General features: G+C 50.4%; 1 protein-coding gene across 4 annotated transcripts in view; it reads left to right on the top strand.

The window, feature by feature from the left end:
• FYCO1 (FYVE and coiled-coil domain autophagy adaptor 1) overlaps positions 1-6,817 on the top strand; it is an 85,761-nt gene extending 78,944 nt beyond the window's left edge. For 3 of the 4 annotated variants that reach the window (XM_067754108.1, XM_067754109.1, XM_067754112.1), the window contains 3 exons: positions 818-927; positions 1,370-1,509; positions 2,930-6,817. In XM_067754108.1, the coding sequence (XP_067610209.1) occupies positions 818-927; positions 1,370-1,472 (213 nt within the window). In that variant the 3' untranslated portion in view covers positions 1,473-1,509; positions 2,930-6,817. The remainder of the gene's footprint in view (positions 1-817; positions 928-1,369; positions 1,510-2,929) is intronic. The other variant, XM_067754110.1, reaches the window with a different exon arrangement.
• The last annotated feature ends 13,655 nt before the right edge of the window (positions 6,818-20,472 follow it).

The raw sequence follows: 20,472 nt of genomic DNA, 5'->3' as shown, positions 1-20,472 counted from the left end.
TTTTAATTTTGGTTGGCTCTTGTGTTCATTCCTGTCATATCTTCAATTTTAAAGTATCTTAGCTGGCTAACAGGTTGAAGACTCTGCCCATGGGAAAGAGGTTGGCCATCGAAAGACCCCAGCCCTGGCCCTGTCCAGCTCACAGCATTTGCTCAGATTTGGCCTCTGACAGTGAGGCCCTTAGAAAATAAATGTCTCCTGGGATTAATTTCTCATTCTCAGAGGAGATAGAGAGGAAGCAGGAGACTTGGAAAGATGAAAGGGCTCTGAGGCATATGGACCGACTGGGGCCAAGTGAGAAGCCACGGGTGGAGCCAGGGGTGGTCAGCCTGGGGCCCAGCAGCTTCACAAAGTGTGGAAAGAGGGCTCGGCCTGTCCTGTGAGACCCCCAAGGGTAGCAGCACCTGCGCAAAGGAAAGAGCCAGGCAGGATTTCACCTAGAATAAGCCTCACCTTCCTGAAGCCAGAAGGGGGCTGTTCCTCTGGATGGTGGAGCGTTCTGTCACTGGCCATGGTCAGAGGAGGCTGGAGGACCATTCTTTTGGGATGCTGACCAATTCATGATTCTGGATGAAACTCGTGTCTACAGCCTCGCCACTATCTCAAGTTATCGACCCCCCCAGGGCATGTGGAAGGTACCCCACCGATCCTGGGGGCTGATCTCAGCCCCAACCCTGCTCAGCTGTGACCTTAGACGAGGCAGGCACTCAGCTTCCCTGGGCCTCAGTTTCCTTCTCCAAGATACAGAGTCTGCCCAGAGGATCCATGGTGCCCTCTCAGCTTCTGTTTCACTTTTCCTATCTGCTTTGTCTCCCAGGTGCTCATTCCCACAACCCGATGCAATTCCCACAAGGAGAACATCCAGGGCCAGCTCAAGGTCCGCACACCAGGCATCTACATGCTCATCTTCGACAACACCTTTTCCAGGTAGGGGCCACCTCATTCATCAGCATCCAGAGGAATCCACCTGGCACCTGGTCCCAAGAACAGAGGTGGATGTTTAAAAGAAGTTATTTAATTATCAGTAGCTTATCATCAGTAGTTCTTTGATTTTAGACCTATGCCTTGGTGTTCCAGTGTCTGTTATAGACTGTGTAACACACAGGCTAATACTTACAGACTCTCGCCACACGGCAGGTGTGTTCTCCGCCCTCCGCTCTTACTTACTCACTTCAGCCCCACATCAGCCTCATGCAATAGGGACTGTCTTTCTCCTTGTGTTACTACTAAGGGACTGAGGACCAGAAGGATAGAAGAGTGACAATCCCAAGTCACACAGCTGGTGGTGGAGCTGGATTTGAACCCAGGTGGCCAGGCTGCAGACTCTAGGCTCTTACCCGGGACGCTCTTCTGCCTCTCTGCTGTCCAGATTCCCACTGCCCAGACCAGAGAAGAGCCCAGTAAATATAGTGGAAGGATTAGGTGGATGGATGGATGGATGGATGAGAGAGAAGCGAAGGAATGAAGGCTAAAGTTTGAGACCAGAGCTGTGAGGACCAGAGCTCTGAGGTGAGGCCCCTGGGCCCTCCTGTCATGGGAGTGGAGCAGCAGGTACCATCTTTGGGAAGCACTGTTTCAAAGCACCAGATGCAGATCCAGGAGTGTAGGGCTTGCGGGGCAGGAGGATGGGGATGTAGGGAGATAAGGCTGGAGGGGCGGCCAAGAAAGGAAGTAGGATAGAGGACCACCATTGGTTGAGCATCTGCTGTGAGCCAGGGGCCTACGTCATGGAGACGTGAGACAGGTTGCTGGGCACCTGTCCCTTTTATGTCTTCTGCTTCAGCATAAGCCCTTAATTGGGGCTTGCCTCTTTTATAAGACCTGTCTTGTCAGCACCCAGCCACATCCTCTCTGAGCAGGACCTTGAGCTAGCGGCCACATCCCTCCACATGGGCGCCCTTCCAAGCCCACTTAATAGGCTGGGAATAACTTAATAGGACACTCTAAGGGAAAGCTAGAGTGCCACCCCCTCACCGCCTCCAGGCCTTGAACTCTCAGGGCTTGTGGCCGTGGGCATCTACCAAGGGAGAGGTTAGAAGAATGGGCTTCCCACCTTGCCCCACTCCTTCCCCTCCCCCCACCCCCACCCCCCATGAACATGAACACACCTTGAGTTAGCAGGACTCTCGGGCACAGGCCCAGCGTGTCCAGAGAGCTGCTTTCGGACTGGACGTGGGCCTCAGCCCCTCTGGGGCAGCAGTTAGGAAACTGGGTGGAGGCCAGCCAGGCACAGGCTCTGCTCTTCCCTCTGTGGGTTTTAGTTGAACCCCAGTTTCCTCTGATGTGGCAGCCAGCATTTTTACTACCTCACAGAGCCCCACTGTGTGTTGACGGAGAGGCCGGTAGAGGCATGTTGAGGGCAGAGTGCAGCCCCAGGCTGGCCCGCAGTTATCATTAGAAGCGGCTGTGGTGCAGTGACACACTCTGGCCTTAATCCACTGAGGTCATCTCAGGGGCCAACTCGAGACTTCCAAAGCATGGACAGCAAAATGGATTTCGATGCCCAGGCAGAAAGAAATCCAGGCTCACTTCCACCGTATATGTCCTCTCCATGCCTGCTCCATTCACTCCCCCAGTGCAGTCCAGACCACCTAGACCCCGGAGGCCCCCGGGACTGCTTCAGAGCAGCAAGGCAAGCGGGGGCGGGGCTTCACAGTGTGAGACCAAATGGGCCTTTCTGCGCCCAAGCCCCAGGAAAGTCTGTGGCGGTGTCCCAAGACCCCTGATACTTTGCAGGGAGATGTCTCTCCTAGACAGACAGGAAGTGGGGGTGAGGGGGCCTGGAAGAGTCCGCATATTCTGCAAGACGCCCCAGCCTCCGAGCAGAGGTCTCTGCACAAAGACTCGCCGTGCCAAGTCACTGCAGCTGCTGCCCCTCGGGCTTTTAGCCCTCAAGGTAACACCTCCTTTTCCATTTCTGTTTCCTCAGATTTGTCTCCAAGAAAGTATTTTATCACTTAACGGTTGACCGGCCTGTGATCTACGATGGAAGTGATTTCCCGTAGCCTCAAGCACGTGGATGTTAATAGTTTCCCATTACCCACAGGAAACACTACTCTTCCTCTCCTGTCACATAAAGCATTTACAAAACCCAAAAAACAGCAACCAGCTGCTCTGAAGCCATCAAGATCCACTGTGCAGCGGGCCCTTGGCTGCCCTTGGAGCTGGGTTCCTCGCACTCAGCACCACGCACGTCACTCTTAGCCCTGTGGCTTCTAAGGGCTCAAGCAACGTTTCCATTGTCCTCACACCCAGAGGGACACTATGCCAAAGTTTCAAAGACTCAGGAGACCACTGGCCTCTCCTGGGGGCACACTTGGTTCCAGGCCTCCTGTGGAGAATTTCCCAGGCGAGAGAGGATCCCAACTTCTGCTCAGGGAGAGACATGGCCCCCCTGTGCCCAGCCTGGGGCCACGCATCATGGGTGACCATGAGCTGGGATGCCCTGGCCAGACCCTGTGAGGCCCTCGAGTCCTCCCAGGAAAAGGAGGTCGGGGCACCCAGGGGCCCACCGAAGATCCCAACCAGCCTCCTCCATCATGCTCCTGTCCCTTCCTGCCCCGTGAGTCCAGGGCTGCTCCAGAACTCAGCCATTTCAGAGGGTCCTCCAGCTGCACTTGCCTCCTGGCCCTTCTGTCTGGGCAATTCTGTCCGCAAGCAAAGCCCTTCACTCAGCCAGACCTCTCAATGGCTCAAAACATCACCCTAAGAATCAGAATTGAAGCTAATCCAGGGAACAGAACCCACCTACTGAGGGCCTGCAGTGCTGTCTGTCTACGGACGGCCAGAGCCCAGATGCTGGGTAATGTCAACGCCATGACCAGAACGCAGGGTTGTGCATCAGCCTATAGGGCTCACTCCTTAGCCGACAGCCTGTCTTTGTTTATATCAATAAGAGCTTCTGCCTCACCTGCAGATATGTTTACTGAAGATCATAAATCAGGGTAGGAACCACTTTTAAAAATTGGGGCTTCTTAACAAAAGTCTTTGGTAACTCAAGTGTCAACAGGCATAATTCATGAATCTGCTCTTTGCACACCTCTTGGTCCCCCCTCCCCACCTACCAGATTCCCCACACCCCATTTGCCCACTTCCTGCTGCTCAGCCTGCACCTGACACCTGTGAGCTGCCTCCCTCTGGGGCAAATGAATCCTCTGTCCTTTTCCAGGACGAGAGAAGGAGACAGTCTTCCTGTTCTCTGTGGCCCTCTTCCCACCACAGAGGGCTCACCTTTGACGGCCTTTTTGTGCCCTGTTCACAGGGCAGTCAGGTCCCAGGTACTTTTCACAGTGAGTAGAACATCTGACAAAGCAGCCCACCTTGGCTGGGGACAGGGAGAGGGCGCCGGGCAGGGTGACTGTGGGTCTGAGTGTTGGGCCCAGCCAGCCCTCCAGCTAGTCTGGTGACTAGGCCAAGCCACACCACCTCTAAGCTTTATCTCGTGGTTCACAAGCCTGGTCTGACCAGTTCTGAGAGCTGGAGAATGGGTCAGGAACCCCAGGCCAAGTTCAGCTCAGACCCCACACCCACCATGCACCAGCAGAGAGGACTTGTGGGGCAGGGGCAGGAGGAAATGACTTTGCCGATCGATTCAGAACTTTGATTTAAACAGGAGACTTAGGCACTCCCAGTCACTTTAAGTGGGGTTTGGGACATGGTGAACAGAACCTTCAGAGAGATTAGCACAGAGAACAGCTGGACCTCTTGTGCTGTCTTTCCTGGGAGCAGCCGCCTGTGGCAGAAAGCCACGTCTCTAGCATCTCCTTGAGCAAGGTCCTGACAGCGCTCAGCACCAAAACGGAAATAGCCAGGCCCCCAGAGACCTCCTAGCCTCGTGCTTGTCCTCACAGGGGGCCACACAGCCTATAGGTTGTTCCAGGGCGAATTATCCTGCCTTTAAAGCCACCCACCCTCTTGGATAGTCAGGTGTAGCTAGTCTACCACATGAGAGAAACTAACAAAACCCAGAGCAGTCTGGGATCTTGGTTTGAGTGCTTAGCTTTCCCAGGATACCGTGGAGACTGGCCAAGCTGATGGCCTTCTGCTGGTATCACCACCGTCACCTGCAGCTAGAACCAGCGTTTCGAGAGTAGCTGATGTGTTTCCTGCGAAAGGCCTGGAACATTCCATCTGAGGCCGATTCTGAACCTCTGTCACTCAGCCCAACTGTAGCTTAAAAAATCACTTGGCTCTTGTGAAGGCAACCCAGAGCCACTGCTGCAGGAGCGCGTGGGCCCCTAGTGGCCCCACAACAAAAGGTGACTGCAGTTGTGCAAAAAGGCCTTTGCTGTGTTCAGAGACCTGCCCCCCGACCCCCGGTCACACCCCGCTTCTGCAGCATATTTATTTTTTGTGTTGAATGGACTCTTGTCCTTTGTTCCTTTGCTGTGCGCGCTCAGGTTTGCTGTGCGCTATGCGGCTAGAGAATATGTATGGCTGCAGATATGCTTGCAGCCATATTTAGGTATGGCTTCTATAAATAGCTTTCTTATTTTAAACAGGTTCCCAATTTTACTGAGGCTTTGGGTTGCAGTATTTTTTTTGTAATGCAAACGACAATGAAGGACAGCTATTGAAAGTGGTGGCTCCACCCAGTAGACTGAATTACACTAGAAGTCAAGAAGGAGGAAACATCCTTGGGGTCTCAGATCACTATTTAAAAGCAAAAACAAAACCCCAGCAGCCCCTTGATGGCCCAGCTTTCTGAATAACCGTCACTCTTTAGTATTGATACCAGCCACCTTGCTCACCACTGTCTCAGAAGCCACTGATCACCCTCGCCCATGAACACAGCCTCTGTCAGGCACACTCATGAACCTCAAGGAAGGGCGTTGGGGAGGAAGCGTGGCCTCTGCAGAGCGCTTCTGGCTGGAGCCCACCTACTCCAGGTCTACAGGACCAAGAGCAGGCAAGGAAATTCTCAAGCAGGAATCTGGAACTGAAACACCACATAGGGTTTAGAAAGTAGACATGAAAAGCTACACTATGTAGTTCAGAAATAGAGGGGATGGTTTTTCTGGCAGTTTTCAGTTGTCACTCACCTTCGGTGGTGAAGTCATTCCAGACTCACATGAAAAGAAATCCCCATTTGGGGATGAAATCTCAATCTGTTTTATGATACTGGTGAGATGTCCACTGCCATGGTTTTATAGGAGTTTCAATTTCAGAAGCCCACCTTGGTGACTCTACATGGGAGAATCCCATCCTTGACTCAGAGGTTTTGAGAATCAGCAGAGCCACCATCTGTGATGCTCAGAACCAAGGGTTGCCCAGAGACTGGAGTCAGCCATCCACATTTACAAAATGCTTACCTGAAATGTACTTTTCAGTGGAACCTTGGGTAAGTTTCTCTCTTTTCATTGTGCTTCTTCCAAGGAAACAGGAAAGACTGAGTTAATGCCTTTTCTCTCTTAAGCACTTTTTCAAAATAATAAAGTACATCTTTAAATTTGGGGAGGCATTTCTGATAAAAAGGCTTCCTTAGAACCTTAGGACGAGTGTTATCCAGAGATGATCCTGCCCCTGGTGGCTGCAGAGCAACAGTGAAGCCTCAGTTGGATGGCTTCCAAATCGGAATTGCACTTTAATTGACTAATCCTCAGTTCTTGCAGCCTTATGGGATAGCGGGTCTGGAAACCCATCGCATTCTTATCTGCCAAAGAATTACCCAGAAGCACATCAAATGTCAACACGCTACCTGCACAGCAGGGGTGATGAACTTTTGTATCCCAAAACATATTCCTTATAGCATCTGCTGCACCATTTGGGAATGTCTTTATTTTTAACCTCAGGATTTAAATAAACACTATGTCATTGACAGTAGTGTCATCTTTCATTCTGTTGAGACATAAGGCAAGCGATGAAGTTGCCCACAGCAGAGTCGGGGTCGAGCTGCCCTTCTGGGACACGTCTTGTACCATGACTTTTCAAAAGGGCCTGAGCCAGCAGCTGCCCTGAACGGTTGCCACATGGCCTGATATCTGGACCCACAGTCTGCTCTGAGGCCTGTGTTCAGACCTGCCTGAGCCATCGCAATGCACCAACCCACTGCCCTCTGCCAGATGAGCTTTTGCGTTCAGCAAAATTCCCCAGCCCTCCCCTGGTCCTCAAAGAGCGCACAGAGCAAAGAGTGACCTGATTTACCAGAATAATGGGGTGGGGGAGGAGGTCACGGTGACCGAAAACCACAGTTAGTGAATCTGGATATAAATCTGGGCAAGACTGCCAGCACGAGGCAGTACAGAGGATCAGCAAAGAGCCTGGACACAGGCCCCGAGGTGCATGTCCCAGTCACTCCACCGGGCAGATTGAGCTCAGGCTGGGCAGTCCATCTGCACTCACCTCTCCTGAGTGCCTTGTGCCCCACAGAGCCCCTCCCAGTCCCCCTTCCCTCCACCTCCCTCCAACCCTCCCCCTGCCCCCCGGATTCTCCTGTGGCCTCATCTTTCATCAGTTACTCAGGAATAAGTTACTTTCCATAATCGGATTGTTCCCACTAGGGCCAGGACCTGTGTTTCTTGCATCTTCATCTCCCTCTGCCTCACCTCACAGCATCCAGCACTGTGCCAGGCACGAGAGCGCTCGCCAGCCTCTGAATCGGCGAGGACACTCGGTGCCTTGGTCAGCTCTAAGCCATCAACAATCCCACCGGCCAACTTGGCCAGAGACAAACTCCCCAAACCCCCATGTCAGAGAAGGACAAAGGGCAAGCCTGCAGGGGAGGTTTGGGGAGAATGGAGGTGAGCTGGTCACTAGATCCGACCCCTCACAACCCCCTATACCCTCAAGTCAAGCCTCTTACTGTCCAGTAACAAAAGAGTGGTTTATCCAAGTGCCCAAAACAGCACAGCAGAAGGATTTCTTTATTAATAGGACAGTCCCTCCCGAGACTCAGGTGGCCACGTGGACTGGGCCTAGAAGGAGAACCGACGGGGACACATGGATGTGCAGGCTGCTCTATCTGGGCTGGGATCCTTCGTGGCAGAATCCCTGTGCACCTCACCCCACCTGCTGAACCGCTGAGTAGTCCAAGGTGACCAAACCAATCCTCCGCTCCAGGGTTTCCCAGCCCCCACTCGATTCCAGGCATTCTGGCCCATCTCGGCGTCCGTACGCGCCGTGGCACTCGTCCGTACGCGGCGTGGCACTCGGTTCCACGCCTCTTCCGCTCGGTCGCCGAGTGGTGCTGGAGAACGTAGAGATTCCCCAGGTGACTCAGAAGGACACTGTCTGCAGGGTCAGCCCTTTCGGTTTGAAGATGCGTGGGAAAAATCTGGCGAGTGGGGCCCGCCACCCGCGCACATCTGAAAAGCAAATAGATGGTGAAACCTGTCGCCCGAGATGAGAAAACGGACTTTTTCGGGGGGAGAGATTGAAGCCGAAGCCATCAAAACCCAGGGGAGAGCCGAGCTATTATGAAAGCCGCTCAAAGTGGGTTAGGGTTGAAAGAAAGGTCAGCCTTTTACTTTTTCCACACCTGCTGGTTTCTAAAGAAAGATGGTAAAGCCGAGCAGAAGTGTGATTGCCGACCTCTGGTCTTTGATGTGTGTCTCCTGGTCCCTCCCCCATCCCCCGAGCTCTGGGGGAGGATGGAGGCTGGTGTAGTTTCCTCACACCTCCTGGCACGTTCGTGCTGAGGTTATCGCAGACTTGGCAGCCCCATCTGCAGCCTGGAATGCGTTGTCTTCTTAGCTCAAAAATGAACAAAGGGAGCCAGGCCTCGCCAACGCTGAGAAGCGTGAGTGCCCTTCCCCAAGGAAGGCCTCATTTCCAGAGCAGGTTTGGCTTTGGGCCTGTGGCTCCACAGAATCCTCAAAGGGAAGGTGATTTCAGGGAGGCCTCCCAGCTTTCCACTCCCAAGGTGGCCTCTGACTGAGCCCCAAGGAGAGAAGGACACCATTCCTGGGAGGTCACACATCCGTCTGCCAGGTCAGTGGGTCAGGCGTTGTCTTCTCCCTGGCGTGAGAAAGGAAAGCGGGTGGGGGGTGGGGGAGGGTGAAAGGATAGGAGAGTGAAGAAGGGGTCCGAAAAGAGGACCAGCAGCAGGGAGGGCCTTTCCGGAGGAGGCCTCGAGGGGTGCCACACCGCAGGCCAGCTTAGCAGAAGCCGCCTTTCTCGTGGGAGGAAAGGAGCAGTGGGGAAATGGCAGGTTTACGGAACAGACACCAAAGGCAGTGACTGCAGACACGGAGAAGGTAATCCAATTTGTCCCTCTGTCTCGGAGGCTGACTTCAAGCCCCCACGTGCTTTCACAAAACAGCCCTTGCGTGTGGCAGCAGGTCAGCCCTCCAAGTGGCCTTTGCACAATACACAGGGTCCACATGTAGAACCAAAGGTCTTTGTAAAGACAGCCCTTCTCCACCAGCAAGGACCCCACAGGACTGTTGGGTGTTCTCAGCAAGAGGATCACACGTTCACACCCCCAAGATGACCCTGTGGAAGAGGGATAGGGACCCGTGAGGCACAGATCAGGCACACAGGCTCCTTAGGATCAAGGGTTCAGGTGTTAAGCTATCAGGAAAAGCCCAAGACTCACCCAGGGCTCAATTTTGCTCCAGAGTCAAACTGTTCATTTATTAAGTGTCAGTAAATACAAAGCAAGTAGCATAGAGTTGCTTAGAAGAAAGTCCTCTTATTTGGGTTACCTGGTGGCATATTAAAATGCAGAGTCATGGGCACTCCCCGCATCAACTCTGGTTCATCAGGTCTGGTTCATTCACAAGTCGGCCAGGTGATTCTGGTGGAGGTGATCCATGGACCACACCAGAAAGTCATTGATGATCACTACTGGGTCACCATTTTGGTTAGAACTTGAGGAAAGGGACAAAATCAGCTAATGGATATGTCTTCTAATTTAACTCTACCAGTGACCCTCAAATCTTGGAACCAGGACCTATCCCTCAATCTACCGATCCAAGCACTAGGATGCAGTGATGGAAATTTCATTCTTGGAGAGGAAGATATTTCTAAATGAATCACCTGATATGAAACTATTCTACAGGTAAAATCTTTTTACAACCATAATTTTCTTCTTTATGGCTTGTATTTGTATTCAAGGGACATGTTGTTAACTGGCGTCATTTGTAAATGGAAAGACATTCCCTTCCCCAAATCCAAAGCAGTCCCATATGTGTCCACAATTTAAGAATTAGAGGAAGAAATATGAGTTTGGTACCAAAGGGTTTGGGTTCTTAAGCTGGTCCATACACAGAATTCAGAAGGTCTATGAACTTGGAAAATGACGTCTTTACCCTATTATCTAATTAAAATGTAGGTCTTCCTTCAATTATGAATATAGACTACATGCCACACAAGTATGTATTAGCAAGACCTGTGACTCGGTCACTGGTGGAAATGACAGATATTTTCAAGTTACACGAAAGTTGTTGCAGACGCTCAAAATATCATTTATGCTGATTTCCACTGTGAAATGAAGGTTGTCATTAGGCCCGCTGGTAGATTTTATTTAACGTGTTCATAAAGAGGCATGTGTGTTACTAGTTCACAAATCTGTTTTAATAGTTAGAGAATTATACGTCAGTGTAATTGGTTTCCTTTATAATCCTATTTATTGTATTTTATTCATTTTAAAACATTCTGAAAAGGAGGCTATAGGCTTTGTCAGATTGTCAGAGGGGTGCGTGAGGGGAAAAAAAAGGTTAAGGACCTTTGGGTTCTGGCAGGTCTTCATGGAAAAGAATACAAAGATCATCTCATTGCAGCACTGATTTATTAATAATAACATATAATTAATAGCAGCATATCTAATTTAATAGGCTCTTGCCGTAAGTCAGCCACGTTTTCCAGATGAGGAAACCAAAGACCCAGGGAACTTGATAAGTGAGAACCATTTGGAGAAGAGGTTACTACTAGGCTGAGACGGCTGTGGGAGTAGTTTTCTCCAAACCGTTACCATTTCACTGGAACATAGATTCTCCAGTGATTAAAAAACAACCTTCCGTATACCAGGCTATGCTATGGCAGCTCTTAACCTTCAGACCCTTACTGTGTATCGTCTTCCATACATGAGGCTTTATCAGTTGTGTATTGTCACAGTAACACTGCATAATGAACAGTCTCAAAACCGGTGGCTTAAACCACTAAGCATTTATTTCGCTCACACATCTGTAGGTTGACTAGAAGGTCTTCTGGACTCACTCTTGCTGGGCTCACTGATGTGTCTGCCCTCCGTCAGCTGTGTGTCATCTAGGCAGTTCCGCTCATCTCAGCTGTGCTCTCTCACATCTGAGGGCTGGCTGGCTGCTCACTGGCTTTGGCTGGGCTCACTCCCATGTCTGTGGTCAGTTGGTTGGTCCCCTGGGGCTGGCTGGGCTAGCATGGCCTTGGCCAGACGACTGTGCTCTGCCCCTCACAGTCTCCCATTCCCCCAGCAGGATGGCCCAGGCTTGCTCAGATGCCTGCTGGGCAGGTTTCCAAGCGAGCAAGGAGTACACAAGCCTTGGGAGACCTAGTCTCAGAAGTGCACAGCCTCACTTCAACCACATTCTGTTGACCAAAGCAAGTCACAGGCCAGCCCAGATTCAAGGTATAGGGAAAGCGACTCCTTGATGGGAGGAACTGCAGGGTCACATTGTAAAGGCTTTGGGGACAAGGGGTGGAGAATTCGGACTATTTTTGCTATCATTCTACCGCAGAGTCAGTCGATCTTCCCTTCTTGCACTTCCCCCTCCACCCCGATTCTCACTCTCCTTCAGGAAAATACAGGCCTTCTCCAGATCCACTCATCCCTGTGCACAAAGATACACACAAGACTCTTCATGGACACATTGTCTGTGACAGCAAAACACAGGAAAGAGCATGTTCAAGGTGGGTGGGTTGAAGAATGACTGCCTGTGGAAATTGGGCTTTGGACATGGTGGCTTTTACTTTTCTCTTATAACTTTTTGTACCATACAATTGTTTTTACCGCATGCCAGTTTAACTTTTAAAATTTGAAACCTAATTTATCCAAAGAACAAATTCACCTCAGTTTATGGTTATCTCAGTTTCCCAGTAAACAACCAAATGCCCAATTCCTCCAAGCTCAAGTCATAACAGAGTTGTTCATCTCTTCCTACATTCACCAGAGGGCCACTGCTCCTGTAAGCATGACCACATGAAGCCAGAAAGGGAGGGCCTGGGAGCAAGCCACAATCTGATCAGGCCTCTTGCTCCCCCGAGCTCAGGGCTGGCCCATCTGGGGCCACCGTACCATCCTGACTCGACCCACATGAGAAGAGAGCTATTCCTAGGCTCCATGGTGGGAGTTTGACCACTGGAACAAAAGTACTTGAACTCCTGTTGGGGAAAAAGTATAGCAGTATCTAGGAGGTCGGATTCTAGTATCAAGAAGGCATGAATAGATTCCTGGTACCACTACCTGCTAGCTATGGCTTGTGGTGATGGGGGTACTCTGTGCCCCACTTTCTCCATCTGTTAAATGGGAGACATAACAGTAGGTACTTCATAAGGATGCTGTGGAAACCACATAAGGACAAAAAGGGCCTTATGGAGTGTTTCCCGTAAAGAGCCACTCAGAAATGTGATAGCTGTTGTTACCAAGAAAGCTCTCTGCATACACCTTGTCCAGCCCCTTTTCCTCTCCTCTCTGGGTATCAGTCAGCTAGGTAGTTGAGGGATTGAGCGGTTGGGATCATTGAAGACAAGGTAATTTACAGAATAGCAGCTTCTGGTGGTTGTGAAACACAACCCAAAGTTATTAGACATTCCTCCCATAAGAGGTGGGTCTGGGGCCACTCCGCCCTTGAACCTGGGCTGGCCTGGCACTGCTCTGACTGGGGAGAACAGCCAAAGTAATGCTATGTGACTGACTTTTGGTGCCAGGTCAGAAGAAGACATACAACTTGCCCCTGGTCCTCTTGGACCCTTGCTCAGGAGAAGCCAGCTGCTATGTGAGACCCCTGTGCTGAGGGACCATGGCTTGGCACCCTACTTGGCAGGCAGCGCAGCTTCTGGCCCAGTGGCCTGACCCTCCCAGTGCAGCTTTCAGGTGACCACACCCCCAGCCAGCATCTGACAGCAGCCAGAGGCCTCAAGCTAGACACGCCCAGCCAATCCCCTTCCAAATTCCTGACCCTCACAATGGGGAGCACAGTAAACGGTTACTGTTTTATACTGCAGAGCTTTGTGGCAGCAGTAACGGGGACATAGCTGAACAGAGTACAAGCGCGTTCTAAAAGCACTCCTTTCACTTAATTGTGAGTGAGACAAAAAGAGAACACCGTGTCAAAAAAATTGTTTGATTGGATGACCCCTTATACTTCATCACAGCAGATCTGACATGAATGTTGTCTATACATCCCCTTTCCACATCCTCACTTCCCATTTGCTTCTCACGCAGCCCTAATCTGCCCTGATCAGGCCTCAGAAGGCACTCACATCGAGGCCACAGGCAGCCGCTGCGGAGGCAAGTCCAGAAACGCTCCCGGCCCTCATCCTCCAACTTTTAAGCATCTCAACACAGTTGACCCCTCCTTGATCCCCCTTGCTTGCCTCCCACAGTGACACTTCTCTCCCATTTCTCTTACCTGAGTGGTCGCTGCTTGGTCCCCCACGCAGGCTCCTCCTCTATCCAGCCTCTAATAGTGGGTTCCTAGAGCCGCATCCTGCCCTACCCTCAGCCCTCGTCCTCTCCAGTCTGTCTTGATCTTAGCAGTTCCCATGGGCATGACTGTCATCTTCATGTGAGTGACCTCCAGATTTGCATCTTTTCTCTAACTCCAATCTTGCGTGGAGAGCTAGGCTGGCCCTAGATGGAACTCGATCCACCCCCAGTCTTCTTCTCCACTAATCCTCCCCTCCCCAGTGGTGGCACCACCGACCACCCAGAAGTTCAAGCTCAAAACCTCATCCTTGATTCCTTCCTTTCTCTCAGCCTCACCCACGCCTGTTGCTTCTACTCCAGAATGAGTCTCAAAGTCATCCACCTCCTCCGCCACCTCTGCCACCATCACCCTGAGCCCAGCCACCGTCGTCTCTTTCCTGAACAACTGCAGCAGCCTTCTGATCGGTCTCTCTGCTTCTACCCTTTCCTTCCCACTCCCAGAACCCCTGCCAACCTTCCTTCACCCAGGGGCTTTAGAGATCTTTAAAACATGAGTTAGATCAAGTCACACTCCCACTTAAATATCTTATCCCTGGCAGCGGAATAGAATCTAAATTCATCATCTGGGTCTGAGGAAACCCCTACCTTTCTCTCCAGTCTGACCTCCCTCACGCTCATAACCTCCAATCAACAGTGAAAGAAGCCAAAGTCTTCTTTCAGCTCCTGAGCTGTGATAATCACTTCCCTGCCTCAGTGACACCAATGAGGATTAGAGCTGATGGTCCCACACTGTCTCAGTGAGTCAGATCTCTTCTGGCCCTTAGAGGCTTTCTGGTTCAAAAGTTGAACGAGAGAAAGTACTGGGGCTCACTCCGCCTTTGGTAGTCTCCCAGGGTATTCTGAGTTCCCTAGATTGTTAGTCCCACTGAGAAGGTGTCGCCCACAGTGTGAGACCTTTTAGAGTCTGCTCATTCATTCCCAGCTGTCTCTGTACCTCCCTTGGTCCCTTTGGTAAGGAGTGGCTCAGCCACATAGGAAGTTTCCATCCAGTATTCATTCATTCATTTGTTTATATCTGGAGCTTTGAAAGGATAAGAGCATGATTTTTGAGGGAACTTATGTGATGTCTTGGATTTGCTTTAAAATACTCTAGCAAAGATAAAGGAAGGAGCTAAGGGAGAAAGGTAGGAGTGGAGGAAGAAAGAGGGGAAGGGAGGAGCAAAGGAAGGAAGGGGGGGCAAATGAAACGAAGAGTGAAGAGAAAAGGAAAGAAAGAAGAAAAGAGAGTGGGTGGTATAGGCGGGGTAAGAATGGAGAGAATGTTGATCACTGTTGAAGCTGGGTGATGGGTATGTGGGGGTTCATTATGCTATTCTCTCTACATTTATGTAAGTTTTTAAATTTCCATAATTAAAGAGTTTAAAAAGAAAAGAACATGAGTGGAGATAACCTGAACCAACTCAATGGCAGGGACACTTTCCTAAGTACTTAGCCTGGCATAGGCATGGGTGCCACAGGGCCTTTGCACGTGCCACTCCCTCCTCCCAGTACACCCTCCCTCCCCTTCTTCCTGTAGGTGATTCCTGCTCATCCTTCAGCTCTCAGCTCAATGTCACTTTCTCATGGAAACCTTCCCTGTCTCCCATCCCCAGAGTAGGTCAGAGCCTCCTGTAACGCACTTTCTAGCGTCTTAAAACCATCTCTTTGTGACCATCTGATTAGGGTCTGTCACCTGTGGACTGTGAGCCTCATGAGCGCTGGGCCTGTGTCTGCTTTTGCTCAGCATCACCTAAGCCCAGTGCCTGACACGTAGAAAATGTTCCGTAAGTTTTTGTTGAATGAGGTTGTTAAAGTATTGTTGTCAATTGCTGTATTTTCCCAAGATACAGGGTTTCACAAGGATGGGTGCTTCATGAAACCAAATATTTGAAATTGGAGGGGCCACTGATTGATTTGACACACGTTTATTGTCTGTCATGTGTGAAGCCTCTTGTAGGTGCTAGGGAAATAGCAATGAACAGAACAGAAAAACAATCCCTACCCTGTGGAGTTTACAGTTGTTGTGTATCAGGTGGTGCTAAGAGCTGTGGAGAACAACAAAAGCAGGGGTGGGGGGCGGTGGGGGAGGACTGAGGCGGGGCAGGGAAGGCCTGGAGGAGAAGGTGGTGCTTGACCACAGACCTAAGGAGGCGGGGTAGGAAACTTGACTGGTGGGGATCCAGCCACAGTCACCTAGAGAACTGCAGGGTGAACTGCCTGATACCTCGTCCAGCCTCTTCTTTAATGCTGGGTCTTTGCCGTATGCTCCGGGGCGTTCACCCGGGACGGTCACATTATTGTGTTGACTCTGAAAGACTAACACCAGAAATTGTTGGCTTCTCAGCATTCTGTTCATCAACTGCTACATAACGAATTACCTCAAACTCAGTGGCTTAAAACAATAATAACCATTTTATTATATCTCATGATGTTATGAGTCAGGAGTTTGAGTAGGGCTTGGCAGGGTGATTCTTCTGTTCCATGTGGTATTGACACACTTGGTGGCATTCAGCTGGCGGATGGGCTAGTCTGTTTGTGAGAAAGGAGCTAGGAAAGACAGGTGGGGACAGAGGGGGGTGAGGAGGACAGGTGGGTGTCCGGAAGTCTGGCCAGGTTTGGGTGCAGTCTCCTTGGACCTGCACGTCTGCAGACCTGCAGCGGAATCTGTGGCTCCTTCACACAGAATTTGAGGCTCCACAACTGCATGTGTTTGGGGAGGAGCCCGGGAGAGGGAGCAGGGAGGAACCTTCTTGAGTCTGTGAGGATGATGACATTGTCCTGTGCTGGTCCTCCTGCATGGCCCACTTTTGGAGGAGGGCTCAGCACAGCCTCGGCTGTCACATGTCATCATTTAGAGTTTGTGTGCAGTGGTATATGAAGCAGTGCTGGCCAAGGCTGTGCGATCCATCTTTGCATCCCCTGGTACTCAACCTGGTACTGGGAAAATTGTTGGTCGACCCTCCAAAGCAATGGCTGATATGTCTGACCATGTCAGGCAAGGCGGGACAGCATCATGGGCAAAAGCCAAGGCTTGAGTGCCAGACATGCCCAGGGTCGTGTCCTAGCCTTGCCGATTACTAATGGCGTGATGCTTAGCAAGTTCCTGATCTCTGAAGCTCAGCCCCTTCATCTGTAAAATGGGGTGAGTTACCATGTCTACCTGGTACAGAGCAAGCAAGCAGGAGATGACGGCTGAAAGGTCATGAGGGGAGACTGTCTGTCCTGTACCCGCGGGGCCTGGCAGGCCGCTTGTGTGCACAAAGGTCTGCTGAGGGTTGAATTAAGATCAGGCAGGCTCGTGCTCCCAGCCTCCTGAGATGAGTTCTGTGACGGATGCTCACAGAATTCTCTGTAGCTCTGGACACCCCGTGTTCTTTACCCGGAGGGTCTCAAATGCGCTCTTGTAATTGGCAACCCCTGAAAAGACTGTTGCAGGCTGCCTTCTCTAGAAGCAGATGCTGAGCTGGAATTTGGGGGGCAAGATGTCTATTAGGGATCAACAACTAAGAAGGGAAGTTGGGGGAAACAGGACTGGGCAGAGGGAGGAGTCAAACTGAGAAGCAAACCCAACAGGTGTTGCCAGCCTGGCAGGAAGCTCTGGAGCAGATGCTGCCCATCAGAGCACCCCCGACAGGCTGACACCCTCCACACCCCCCTTCCAGGCGTTGGACGCAGGGGAATGGACCTTGGGTCACGTGGCTCTGGCCAGGGCTGCGCTGTGCAGCGGAGGCAGACCTGAAGGAACTGGCAGCTGGACATTATGTGCTGACCAGGTTCCCTACAAGTTATTTCACGAAAGGACATCCGGTTGGTGCCTCTCCATTAACCACAGAGATTTTTTACTTATCTTGTGTACAAGAGCAGAGAGGAATTCATAAAGGGTCTTGTTTTGGAGAAACACATTTGCATGTCTTTCATAGGATTTTATAAAACAAACATTGAAAGGGACATCAGCTATTTGGATTGTCTGTAGTAATAATACAGAATTGACTAGAGAAACAGTCCATGTCCCAAGAGGATGCTGGGCTTAGACTGCAGTTGTAACAGGAGGGCCATATGGAATGGGGCAGAAGGAACTGTGTTGCAGACGCACCATGTCTTGGTTGTGATGATAATTCTAAAGCCACAATATTTGTTAATCACACATAGTAAACAATCAGTAAACATTTGTCAAATGAAGAGAGGTTTGTTTGGAGCATCTAAAATGTGTGAGGTGTGGGTGCTGGAGGCCCTGATTATATCCCTTTTCTCAAAGTCACTTAGAGCCCCGTGACCAGACCTCACTTTGAGACAAGCTGACCAGAGTGGAGGAGGAGCAGCTCCAGTGTAGAGAGGTCAAATGCACTGATGGACAGAGATCCAGGGGTGGGATGGGGTGATGCTCCTGCCCATGCTTGACCTGGAGCCCACGGGAAGCTCCAGCCAATGAGGCCAACTCAGAATTGGAAAACCAAGCACACCTGCTGAAAGATTACAACCACAAAACACAGATGCCAGCTTTTCATTTATTAAAGCAGAAAGACAGTTGGAGGTGTCTGAAGGTTTCAGGCTTCATGGCAGCTTTGCTGTGTGTTTAAGCCCATAACACGAACACTCCGCATAACCGCCACACTACGATGGTGACGGCCTTCTGTGAGGCTGACAGGTCAAAGTGGAAGGAGCTCGCTGGGGCTGGTTGCTTCCTTGCACAGGACTATTTGTAGCAGCCGCTATGGACGGACGGAGGAAACCATAACCCCACGCCTCTCCCAGGGGTTGGCGGCGGTGGTCTGAGCCTCTCAGCAGACCGTGGGAAGGCAGTGGTGTCCAGTACCACTCGAGCCAGCCCTCCTTGACCACCAACTCCTCTCAAGCTGCTGTAGCTAACAGGACAGCACTACTGCCCAATATGCACACAGCATATTTTATGGAAATGTTGAGTGGATCACAACTTCCTTGTGGGTTTCCCCTTGTTGATTCTTCCAACGTTTTTATCTTAGGATAAATCTGCTACTAAAACCTAGTTTAATTTGAATATAAAATGGTCCTATTTATGCAGTCATTTAAAAACGAAGACAATTCGCCAACAAAGGATACTTAAAATCTTTAAAATATAATATAGCTGCAGCATGTCTTTAATCCTGCATTGAAGCTGCGTTAGGACTGGGACAGTCTAATAGTGACAGTCGGGTCCTAAAAGAAGTCTTTGGAACTAGGCGTGGTCATTGTGCGTTAGGGTGCAATGCAGCATTCGTAGTTCTTGTGGTGTTCCCACATCTCCTTGCTTAAAAATCAGGGGGGAAAGGGCTTCCCTGGTGGCGCAGTGGTTGAGAGTCTGCCTGCCTATGCAGGGGACATGGGTTCGTGCCTCGGCCCGGGAAGATCCCACATGCCATGGAGCGGCACTGCTGAGCCCGCGCGTCCAGAGCCTGTGCTCCGCAACAGGAGAGGCCACAGCAGTGAGAGGCCCGCGTACCGCAAAAAAAAAAAAAAAATGGGCAGAAGACCTAAATAGACATTTCTCCAAAGACATACAGATGGCCAAGAAGCCCATGAAAAGCTGCTCAACATCACTAATTATTAGAGAAATGCAAATCAAAGCTACAATGAGGCATCACCTCACGCCGGTTAGAAGGGGCGTCATCAGAAAATCTACAAACAATAAGTGCTGGAGAGGGTGTGGAGAAAAGGGAACCCTCTTGCACTGTTGGTGGGAATGTAAATTGGTACAGCCACTATGGAGAACAGTATGGAGGTTCCTTAAAAAACTAAAAATAGAATTACCATATGACTCAGCAATCCCACTACTGGGCATATACCCAGAGAGAACCGTAATTCAAAAAGACACATGCACCCCAATGTTCATTGCGGCACTATTTATAATAGCCAGGTCATGGAAGCAACCTAAATGCCCATTGACAGACAAATGGATAAAGAAGGTGTGGTACGTATATACAATGGAATATTACTCAGCCGTAAAAGGAACAAAATTGGGTCATTTGTAGAGACAGGGATGGACCTAGAGACTGTCATACAGAGTGAAGTAAGTCAGAAAGAGAAAAACAAATATCGTATATTAACGCATATATGTGGAATCTAGAAAAATGGTACAGATGAACCGGTTTGCAAGGCAGAAATAGAGACACAGGTGTAGAGAACAAATGTATGGACACCAAGGGGGGAAAGCACGGGGGAGGTGGTGGGATGAATTGGGAGATTAGGATTGACATGCACACACTAATATGTATAAAATAGATAACAAATAAGAACCTGCTGTATAAAACAAAACAAAAACCAACAAACAAAAAACGGCATGGGATGGAAGAGCCAAACTCAGTTGAGTTCTTCCACTTAACTGCACAGTGTTATTTAGGTTTGGCCCATGCCTATTGCTTATTCTTCTAGGTTCCTCAAAGGTTATCTGGGTCTCCTCCTGGAAAAGGTGACCATATAGACCGCTCCGTCCATAGACTGCCTTGGGGAAGCCATCCTTCCCTTTGACTGTAGGCAGTTCTTGTTGTGCCGGGACCCATGTTGATGTGCTGGTCCCAGGCCAATGCTTATTTGCCACCAACTGCCCACACTCGGGGTGGGTTGGCGCAGCCTTTGTATTACCCTTTGCTCCCCCTGGTTGCTGCCCACTTTCTGCTCACTTTATTTCTCACTAACATGTAGTTTAGAAGTGGGTGGGGAGAAAATGGACACCATGGCAGAGTCTAGAGCTTTTGTGTCCCCTTTGGAAGGGATGGCCTTGGAACTGAAACCACAGCAATTCACAGCCTGCTGGGAAAATGAGATGCTTCCTCGGGAGCAAGTGGCAAAGCTGGTATGGTTTATGGTGCTGCTGTAATTGTCCTTCTTGGAAACTCCACTGGACTAACCTGGAAAAA

This window comes from Pseudorca crassidens, chromosome 10 (genome assembly GCF_039906515.1).
Source record: "Pseudorca crassidens isolate mPseCra1 chromosome 10, mPseCra1.hap1, whole genome shotgun sequence".
In the NCBI taxonomy this organism is placed as follows: Eukaryota; Metazoa; Chordata; class Mammalia; order Artiodactyla; family Delphinidae; genus Pseudorca; species Pseudorca crassidens.
Note: the sequence above shows the minus strand (reverse complement) of the source record. Positions and strands in the feature narration are given on the sequence as shown.